This window comes from Hyaena hyaena, unplaced genomic scaffold (assembly GCF_003009895.1).
Source record: "Hyaena hyaena isolate Hyena2069 unplaced genomic scaffold, ASM300989v1 scaffold_1865, whole genome shotgun sequence".
In the NCBI taxonomy this organism is placed as follows: Eukaryota; Metazoa; Chordata; class Mammalia; order Carnivora; family Hyaenidae; genus Hyaena; species Hyaena hyaena.
Window position 1 is genome coordinate 1 of NW_024082500.1, and position 10,707 is coordinate 10,707.

The 10,707-nt window shown below is 41.2% G+C and overlaps 1 protein-coding gene across 1 annotated transcript; it reads right to left on the reverse strand.

Moving 5' to 3' along the window:
• Positions 1 to 4,591: 4,591 nt before the first annotated feature.
• On the reverse strand, positions 4,592 to 10,237 carry PRMT6 (protein arginine methyltransferase 6). The gene is made up of 2 exons (XM_039225032.1): positions 8,957 to 10,237; positions 4,592 to 6,660 (listed from the first exon to the last, which is right to left on the reverse strand). The coding sequence occupies exon 1, from the start codon at positions 10,178 to 10,180 to the stop codon at positions 9,053 to 9,055; it is 1,128 nt and encodes a 375-aa protein (XP_039080963.1). The 5' UTR covers positions 10,181 to 10,237; the 3' UTR covers positions 4,592 to 6,660; positions 8,957 to 9,052.
• Between the last annotated feature and the right edge of the window lie 470 nt (positions 10,238 to 10,707).

A 10,707-nucleotide genomic window follows, 5' to 3' on the forward strand; every position in this document is an offset into this window, starting at 1 on the left:
AAAAAAAAAAAAAAAAAAAAAAAAGAAATTTAAGGCAAAAGAAAAAAAAAAAAAAAAGAAACATATTAACTCTTGACTAAAGATTGAGTTGGGTAGAAGATTAAGGTTTTGACTATTTAAAAACTGTGTTTAATAAATACATATTGGTTTTGAAAAAACAAGCAAAACATAAAAATATGCTGCTTAGAGATATATATATATATGGTTAAAATTATGTATATAATTATATACGTAATGTTATTTATATAAACTAGTTTGGTTATGTTAGGTTTGAGACACCTATCATGTCCAAGTGGAGATGACAATTAAGCAGTTGTACATGTGAGTCTGAAATGCAGGAGAGATGTCACGAGTGATAATATAAATTTGGGAGCCATCAGCATATTGATGGTACACTATTTAAAGTAATGTGACTGGATGAGCTGAGCTCACCTAGGGAAAGAATAGAGAAAGAGAAAGGTACATATAATTTGCAGTTACAAAGAAGTGCAAACAACTGTCTACCAATAGAAAATTGGTGGACTAAATTATAAATCATGGATTGTACTATTAACATTTTCATATTGCTATTAATAAGAATAAATTATAGATACATATATTGACCTGATGGGATGTTTAGTAGATGTATTTTAATCCTGAAAAAACAATTTTCAGAGTAACATGGATAATATGCCTACACATTTGTAAAAACAACTACATAGGTGGAATATAAGTGAATGTAGTAGAAAGATAGATACATTCTAAACTAGGGAATAGATGAACTTTTTCCTCCTTTATTTTTGAGAGAGAAAGAGAGTGAGCAGGGGAGAGGCAGAAAGAGAGGGAGGCACAGAATCTGAAGCAGGCTCCTGAACCCACAGAGCCTAAACCCACAAACCGGGAGATCATGACCTGAGCCGAAGTCAGACACTCAACCGACTGAGCCACCCAGGTGCCCCTTCATGCAGCTTTTAAAAGACTAATCAAAGAGGGACATAAACAAAACAAAGTGTCTGTGGCTATTTAACTATCTAGAATGTAAAGTGATCTTAGAAAGGCTGTTTATGATCGTAACAGTAGCCATCAAGGCCCATGTATTCCCTGTGTGAGCTACTTCGCATCCCTCACCCTTTCTTTCTTGTATATCTGCTCCTCCAGTACTTTCACCCTCAAACTTCTTCACTGGTAATCCTTAGCTGGACTGCCCCCAGGCTGTGAAAGCTGCTGTGCCCATCCACAGGAAAGCTGGCTAGGAATTGACCAATGGGTGACAAGGTATGAGTGCTCCAGCTCCTTGCTCTCTAGCTGGGGACATTCTGAGATGTGACCTATGCTGTCCCCAGAGCATCTCTGCAGGACTAAGCCAAAGTTCCCTTTCTTAGGATTTGGTTTAATATCACACTCTAGTCTCTTCTCCTTCCCTTCCTATTTCTGCTTCCCAGCCTTCCTTCTGGCATGTTCTGGGAACACTTGATATACACTGTTATATGTTTCCTTGTCTCAAGGCCTGCTTCTGGGGATCCTGGCCTAAGACAATGATCAATCTACTTCAAATGACTAGGTGCAACCTTAACTCTTGAGAACTCTGGCATCACAGATGGGATAGTGCAGTAAGTCAGATGCTTAGACTTCAGAAGATGAGTCCTGAGCTCTGTTGCTCACTCTCCATGTGGCCTTGGGCAATTCACCAAACTCCATGCCTTTGTTTTCTCATCTGTAAGATGGAATTGATAACAGAACTACTTCACAGAGTTATTTCAAAAAGTTAAATAAAATAATGTACTTAAAATGCATATAGAACGTTAGGCACTCAATAATGGTTTAAAAATTAACGAAGATGCTTTATATAAGTATAGGGACTATCTCTGTGTGTGTGGTGGCATGTCTAATAAAAGGAGGAGTTTCCTTTAAATGAAAACTTATAATAGATATGGAGCTTTTTTTAGGATGAAAGCCATTCTTTAAAGAATGTTATTTTATTGTGTGTAACTCATGTGAAGTAAACAAAGTTAATATATCACTGATTTTAATGGGACTTTGCACAGTTTGATTAATATACCATTATTGCATAAAAGCATTCTACATGCTGAGTAGTAGCTGGTGCATTTGAATATCATTTGGTCTGAAGTTTCAGCATATGCTATTTTCACTATATGCCTCTATGCAGGCATTATCATCCGGTACACAATAAATCAGATAATGAATCAAAAAAAGAAAATGATACCTCCCTAACAACTATATCACATATTTTAGCATTTAATATATCATTTTAATGTCTTCAATAACATCATGATGGGGATGGTATAATGACCACATCCTTTACTGGTCTAGTTTTACTTTTACAAACCCTTAACTCATTGCTTAGAATAATTAACTCAACTGTTCTCTTATCTATTTAAGAACTTACCATCCTGAAACCAATTTTTCTTGGGCCCCAAACCATGGAATTTATATGTGAACCAATTTTACAACAATGTCTGAGCTCTATAAAATCCCTCTGACTGGGAGTTTAAGCAAAGCTAGCCGATACTGAATTCTATGTATTACAAACAGCACATTTCCTGGTGGTTTTTCATTTCATTTTGTATTAAAATCCCCTTGTAATTGCTGTCATTCTCTTTATGTCTTCCCCTAATTATTCTGACTAGAGTAAACTCTCAGTTATTCGGGGACTTTATAATCTGTAGATTTTCTAAATCCTCTCTTTTTAATTCTGTCTTTTATTGTGTACATTCTTAACCAATAAATGTCTCCTATTTTTATAATATACCAGATGATAAATGATGGTAGAGTGAGAAGCTCATACTGAAATAAGCAGTTTGTGGGGCACCTGGCTGAGTCAGTTGATAGAGCATCTGACTCTTGCTCTCTTGTGAGCTCAAGCCCCACTTTGGGCGTGAACCCTATGTAAAATAATAATAATAAAATAAGCAGTTTATTGTTTTTATCAAAATTCCTGGTAAAAGGTCTGATTTCAATTAATGCATCAAATAAAAGTTTTAACCATTTGTGGATCTTAATCTGTTCTCCAAAATCATTTATAATTGAAAGTTAGAACCCTATCCTTTGTTCTTTTTTGTGTGTATATCAAATTATTCATGTACATTATTATTTTATGAAGTCTAGTTGACATACAGTGTTACATTAGTTTCAGGTGTACAACATAGTGATTTGACAACTCTATACATGCTTGCCCTGCTAAATATAGTCACCATCTGTCACCAAATAACAGTATTACAAAATCACCATATTTCCTATGCTGTACTTTCCATCTCAGTGACTTATTTTATAATTGGAAGCTGGTACCTTTTTTTTTTAATGAACCCTACACTTTGTTCTTAAATATGATAATTTTACGAAGAGCAAAGCTCCAAGTGTTGTTTCTTTTTTAAAGGCCTAATGTCATCCCATTCCATACCACCCATTACTAAACTGCACATAGCTTGAGATAATGGGGGTTGAAGGTTTTGTTCACAAATTTGAAAAGATTAAGGAGTTCTTAAATAGAATAGTCCTTGAATCGGTTTAGAAATTAAGCTGCAATGAAAGGTTAAGGACAAATATCAAAACAAGCAATAGTTTGCAATCTTAGTTATGTTCTGAGCCCGTGACTTAATCAAAAAACTTACCCTAAGGATATGGTGATGTGGGTAAAATGTATGCATTGGGATCCTGATCTTCATTTACAAGCTTCTCTCACTAACTTCATGTCTCTTTGAACTGATCTTTTTTTTCAGTGTTTTACTTATTTTTTTTTTTAATATTTTTATTTATTTCTGGAGAGAGAGAGAGAGAGACAGCATGAGCAGGGGAGGGTCAGAGAGAGAGGGAGACACAGACTCCGAAATAGGCTCCAGGCTCTGAGCTGGCAGTCAGCACAGAGCCCGACACGGGGCTCGAACCCAAGAACCGCGAGATCATGACCTAAGCAAAAGTCGGACGCTTAACAGACTAAGCCACCCAGGCGCCCCAGTGTTTTATTTATTCTTAAGAGAGAGGCAGACAGAGCATGAGTGGGTGAGGGGCAGAGCGAGAGAGGGACACAGAATCCGAAGCAGGCTCTGAGCTCACAGCACAGAGCCCGACACGGGGCTTGAAACCACAAAGATTATGACCTGAAGTTGGAGGCTTAACTGAGTCACCGAGGCACCCCGCGAAGATATCTTTTATGTTGGCCTCTGACTCTGGAGAAACACTATCCTCAATCCCATTATCTAACCATCTTCTGAATAAGCAACTCTTTTCCTTTCACTCTATACAGGTCAGGATTTCTATACCTCTTTCCTGTCAAACTTTTCTAATGACCAAAATAATAAAATACATAGATTCATACTAAAGGATAGTTTTGTCCACCTGTAAGCCTCCCCACCCCTATTCCATTTTCCTTTTAAGACAATTTGCATTAAAAAGAAAAGATCTATGGGGCACCTGGGTGGCTCAGTCTGTTAAGCATCTCAGGTCTCCATCTTCAGCAGGGTTCCTGGAATGAGTCCCACGTCCAAAGGGGCTCTGTGCAGACAGCTCGGAGGCTGGAGCCTGCTCACACTCTCTGTCTCTCTCAAAAATAAACACTAACAAAAAGAATAGTTAAGAAAAAGATCTACAAACCCAGTGGAATTTCAAATTCCTTTAATTTCTGGAAATTGAACAAAGGGCAGAATGTTCTACTGCCGTGCATGTTTCTATAAATGAATATAGTCAAATGGTATCAGTAAGTAGAGGAACAATGTCAGAACGTAACGTGGACAGACATTGGTGGGTCAGTTGACTCCTCCCACCAGGCAACAACCACCTGACGTAAGGTGCACTGACACAGTTGCTGCAAGTCAAGAACCTGTCACACCCTACATTCTTCCCCTTGGCACGGTGTGGCCACATGCTGTGTCTTGAAATGTTTATTAAACCTTCACTCCATTTTTGTGCATTTTGCTTTGTCTCAGTAACTCTTCCTCTTGTTCTTCCATCACATGATCTTATTTACTACAGTATTATTAGGATTAGCATCTTTTTTTAACTCTTATTTTTATTGGTATTCTTAGTACTCTTGGTTACAAAGTTACATAGGTTTTAATTATCCACCCAAACTAGTTTTCCCCAAAGTTCTCTATTTTTAGTGCACAATATTGCAGATTGCGAAGGTTTTCACAAATACCTGTATCATGTGATTGCAAGAACACTGGGAAAGCACTTTAAAAAGTGTGGAGAAGACTTACTTCCATCCCACTTTCCTTTTTGTGCAGGGGGGCAGCATGAACAAAGGAGGATTTTTTTCCCCTTCTTTACAGCTTTCTGTATTTGTTGTAAGTTAAAAAGCTACCCAATCAACTAAAATATTCATCAGCCTTTACTCCAAGTTATTATAAATAATGATGAACTTAATCATCAAAGCTCCCGAAAGGGCACATTTCCAATGTTACTGGTCATGTCTTACTGTTTATTAAAATTCTGTGTTTAGGCAAGTCCAGGTTCTTTGTTTCAATGTCTCATCCTAAAAGCACATATAATGTTTTGAGGAACAGTCTCATTAGATCATCTTCCTCTTTGCTATCACAAATTTCTCTGAGGTTCTCATAATCTATGTAATAAGTAACATAGAGAGGAATTCTAAGGTTACAACTGACAAAGAGGATGGCTTCTCATCCTTGCTGCAGCAGAGGTTAAGATTTAGTTGGATTGAATCTTTCCAGGCTAAAGAAGGTATGCAAATTACTGGTCTAGGTAATTTTATTCCCCTATCGTATCCCAGTCGAGGTTACCATTTGCTTATTTATCATAGAACTTGTTAGATAGTTGGTGTTTATGAAATCATTCAATTAGTGAACAATTCATTGGATACCTCTCTGATCTCAAGCACAAAGTACCTATAACCACAATGGCAGAATGTATCTACTCTTCTTTGCCACTGCATTTAGGATTTTCTCCTGGAGGTCTCAGAAAGGAGGCCACACTTGATTAGCCCTGTTAGGGAAATGGGTACAGGGTATGTTTTGTGAGTGCCCAGTAATTAGTAATTGTCAACCTTGAGATCCTATGGTGGCTCTTTGAGGCCTCTGAGGTATGTCCCCAATGGAACTTTCTTAAATTAAGAGGTTGTTTGGAGGTAGGAACTGAAATACTTGTGTTCAACTGTCAAGAATTAGCTGTGTAACCATAGGCATCCTTTAGTATCTTAAGTCTTTTTTCTATGTAAAGTGAAGGTAATTACCTGCCTTTCCTAACACACCATCCCAATATCGTTTATCTATTTTTCTTTCTGGTTTATCTTATGAACACATCTATTTGGAAGGAAAGGCTATGTTTTATTGGTTTGTATCCTAAGCGCTTCTCACAATGACTATTACCTGGTATTTTCAATAAAATGTCCATTGGTCCAGTGAGTTAATGTAAGTACCTGGAAAGTTTCACAGTGCTAAATAAGTGTAAGCTGTCTGAAAAAAGCAGGTAGAATGTCACCATTTCCTTCTCTCCTTAGGGCTGACAGTTCTTCCTGTGGCCCAAATTACCCTGGGCAATCAGCCCCAGTTCACACAAAGACTGGACAGTGCCTGGATATTGGAGCATGTCACACTCTCATCCTTCTGGAAATGTTGTAACTCCAAAGGGCTTGGGTTTCCTTTGGATCATCTGGTGTCCAGACATACATCGCTCGTCATACACAGCCATGCTGATACTGCCAAATACCTGTAAAAAAATCAAAATGTTGAATATTTATTCTGTGGTACATTTTACAGGTGTCCAAATGCTTCAGGTTTGCATAGTACTTTTCTGTAATTACAACAGCTAACAACGACTGAGATGTGACTGTGTGCCAGGCACTATTTCCTTATGTGTACTAACTGCATGTATTTATTACATGTATCACATTTCTATGGAGCACGTATGACTGATATACATCTTGTATGAGAACACTGGAGAGAAACAGAGGTTAAGTATTTTGCCCAAGTTCACAGGGTTAAAGAGTGGTGGAGCCTAGGCGCCAGCAGGATCTGTCTGGGTCAAGTCATAGCTTTTAATCATATGCTATGCTGCCTCTCGACTAATGTTTTTAGTAGCTATATTTTCTATTATAATTCATTTTTCTTTTGGGAAACTAACAAGAATATTACAGCTTACTTTGGCTACTTATGAAATAGTTGCTTTCCACTTCTATCGTTACCCTAAGTTTTAACTGGTGTTCTCTGCATGCTTATACTGGTGATGAGGTGATGAGAACTCTATAATATGCATAGATTTATAAAAGACATACTGTATTTAAAAAATGGAATTCGGGAGAATGCTTTTGTTTGCCCAAACAGTAAAGAAATTGTTATAGGAAGTCAAAAAATACCAGAAATCTACTCAAAACCATACACTAAAATTCTAAATAAATAAACGCTCAACTTATAACACAGAGTGGACCCTAAATAAAAGGACCTAGATTAGACCTCCAGCTTAAATCAGCTTGCTAAAACTGTACTATTTACATAGACTGTTAACTATCAAAATAGGGACAGCTATCATTGCTGTTGCTTGCAATCTAGGATCTTGGAAAGTCATTTTGTATGTTTCCCTTCATAATCGAAGATCTCTTGTGGTAACACTAAATTTTAGGAAATTAGTTATAATACTTTAATACCTTAATATGTGATGAATAAAAGAGAATAACTGAAAGAAAACTCAGTTGCAATAAACAAAGCTATGTTGGACTCTTTCAGAAGACCACTTTTTCACACCTGTTTTCTATTGGCATACATAAGCTACCGGTACGAAGAAAAAACATACATTAAGCATAAATTACCCTGAAATTATATTCTGAAATGGTTCCAACACTATTCTTAAGAATTGACAAGATTAAAAAGGCAAAAGCATTGTAAGTCACAGTACACAAGACTTCTTACTTCATCTACAAAAATAGAATGCCAATGTTTTATTTGCCACAGGGATAAGGAGGGAAACATCCGTGAAATAAATTTGATAACATGACTCACACTTCATTACAAATGATTTTCCTAAATTCACAACTTTCATATTTGGCTGAGCTAAAAAGAGGGGGGAAAAAACCCAAAACTAAAAAAGGAAATTTCACTTGATGTAAGTAGGCCAGATCACATGATCTCTTTAAATGAGAGTTTAAATGAATGCACTTCTCCAGCTGGGAAACTATTTTCCTTCATTTAGAGAGGCTAAAGAATTTACCCCAAATGATGAATAAATCCTTGGGTCAGGTTCAGAAAAACCTATCAGACTGTTTAATAAGAATCACACAAAACTTTATTATGTAACAAATGTGAAATAAAACATTTCCTTGGTTAAATCTTAAAAGAATAATAAAATCCATACTACTTCACCATCTTTCAGATCTTTTTCTCCTTTGTCTACCTTCTAGGTTTCTTGGGTGTGCTGCACACCTATATAGAGCCAATTTTACTCAGTGGAGAAATGTGTTCAACATTAGCACCCTAAGGAAGTAGTTAAGTGTAAGAACAGGGTTATTCAAACTGCTTCCTCTTTCTTCCTCCCTCTCATTACCAGAAACAAACTTTATTTAAAAAAAAACAATGAGGGAGAAGTACTGAAGCCTAGAAGCAACCTAGGAAAGGAGGGAATTCGGAGAATGATAGAATATGGCTCTGGAGAGCTATTTAAGTCATAGTGAAAATTTATGTAGTCTAACAAAACCCTTTACTGTTCCCCCTGGCTACAGATTTAAATGTGAGGTGTCAGGAATGTGCATGGAACCTTCAGAAACTGGTTTTTTCTTCCGTGTTTTTGCTTTCTTCCCGTGAAAACAAAAGAAATAGAAATACAAGTGCTTGGTACCACATGCTTTTAAGGCTCAACAAAGCCCATTGATAAAGAAGCTTTTTCCAAAGTTGGGGGCATCGGGATTCGCCTTTTAAATAAATATCGCCGGAAGAACCTCTTCGAAGGGAGACAGGTCACTCTCCCTCCCCAGGAGCCAAGGGGGTAAAAGGAGACAGAAGATATCGCCCCCTACTTGCACGTGGCATCTCCCTTTCTCCTTCGAAACCCCCTCCGCCTCTCCCACGCAGGTCCGGCCGACTCGGGAGGTAGCTGCGAGAAAAGGCAACGATCAGTCCTCCATGGCAAAGTCTTTGGTCTTCTCCTCCTGGTCGCCCACTTTGTAGCGCAGCAGCACGCGCAGGAGACGGTGGTTATCCCGGGAGGGCAGCAGCGTGATCTCGCCGGAAACGTCCGTGTCTTGTTCCACTTGCACAGGCTCGTTCAGGTAGAGGAGCGCCTGCTTCCAGTGCGTGACCGGGTGAAAAGGCGAAGTGGACAGCACCAGCGGTTTCTCCGAGTCCCCTCCGGGGAAGGTCACCTGGAACCAGATGGCAAAGCCGTGCATGGGCGCCGAGCCGTAGCAACTGAAGCGGAAGCGCCCGCCCACCCCCGCCTCCAGCTCCTGCTCCAGGCCGGCGCGGGCCAGCTCCAGCTGAGCAAAGCGCTGCGGCCGGGCCAGGACGTCCTCCCCGGACAAGCCCTGCACCACGATCTCCGAGTGGCCCATAAGGCAGCGCGTGGCGAAGCTCTCCAGGCAGCTCATGTCCACACCATAGAGCTGCTTCACCTGGCTCCAGAAGCCGAGGCGCAACTCCAGCATCTGGTCGCTGATGGGCGCCACGAAGAGCTCGGCGGAAGCGGGCAGGAGGAGACCGCCCTCCTTCAGCCACTTGGTCCGCGCGTAGAGCACCGAGCTCAGCATGGACTCGTGCAGGAGTCCGTAGCCCATCCACTCGCTCACGATGGCATCCACCTGCTCCGGCAGCTCCACCGTCTCCACTGGCCCCGGCAGGACGTGCACCCGGTCCTCCAGGCCGTTGAGCCGCACCACCTCCCGGGCCTGTTGCCAGATGGCGCTGGCCTCCACCGCGTACACGCGCCGGGCCCCGGCCTGCACACAGAAGATGCTGAGAATGCCGGTGCCCGCGCCCACGTCCAGCACCGTCTTGCCCCGCAGTGCTGACCAGTTCCGCAGGATGCCCAGGCGGTAGGCATCCGTGCGGACGCGGTCCGCAATCATCTCCTCGTGGACCGAGATGTCCGAGTAGCACTCGTAGTACAGCTGGTCCCGCTCCCGCCTAGCCCTCCGGGGTCGCGGCAGGGCCGCCGCCTGCTCTCCGCCATCTTCCTCTTCAGCTCCCTCCCCTCCTTCGCCGCCGCCCCCCGACTCAAGCTTTCTTTTCTTGGGCTGCGACATCTTGGCGGCGCCGAAAGACTCCCAGCGGGCGTTGCGCCGCTCCTCGCGGGCTCCAGGAAGCGGGGGCTGCTGGGACTTGTAGTGCGCGCTCGCGCCTCCCACTTCCAGGAGGTTCGCGGCGCAGGTGCCCGCCGGAAGGTTAGAGCTCTACTCCACTCTTTTATTCGCGCTTTTGAGGCTCTGGAATCTTTTTCCCACCCTCCAGCCTAGGTTCTATGAACCTTTACCTACACCTCTTTCCCGTTAGCTCCTCAGTTCTCTTTTGCTTTCACTCCCTTCCTGAGCCCACACGCCCACAAGACTAAAAAGCCATGTTTGTCTTGTCTGCTTAACGTTGTCTTGTCTGTTCAACTCCCTGATTTTACTCCACCCAGTTATCTGGGCGACGCCCTTCAGACACTGCCACCTCCCCTGGACCATCACTACTCTTAAAGATCTCCAGATGGATATTTAAAAATTGCATTGCCTGTTTCCTTTTCTGTTTTCAAAGGAGTTAGGGTGCAAAGAAGGTGTAAATACAGCAAAGA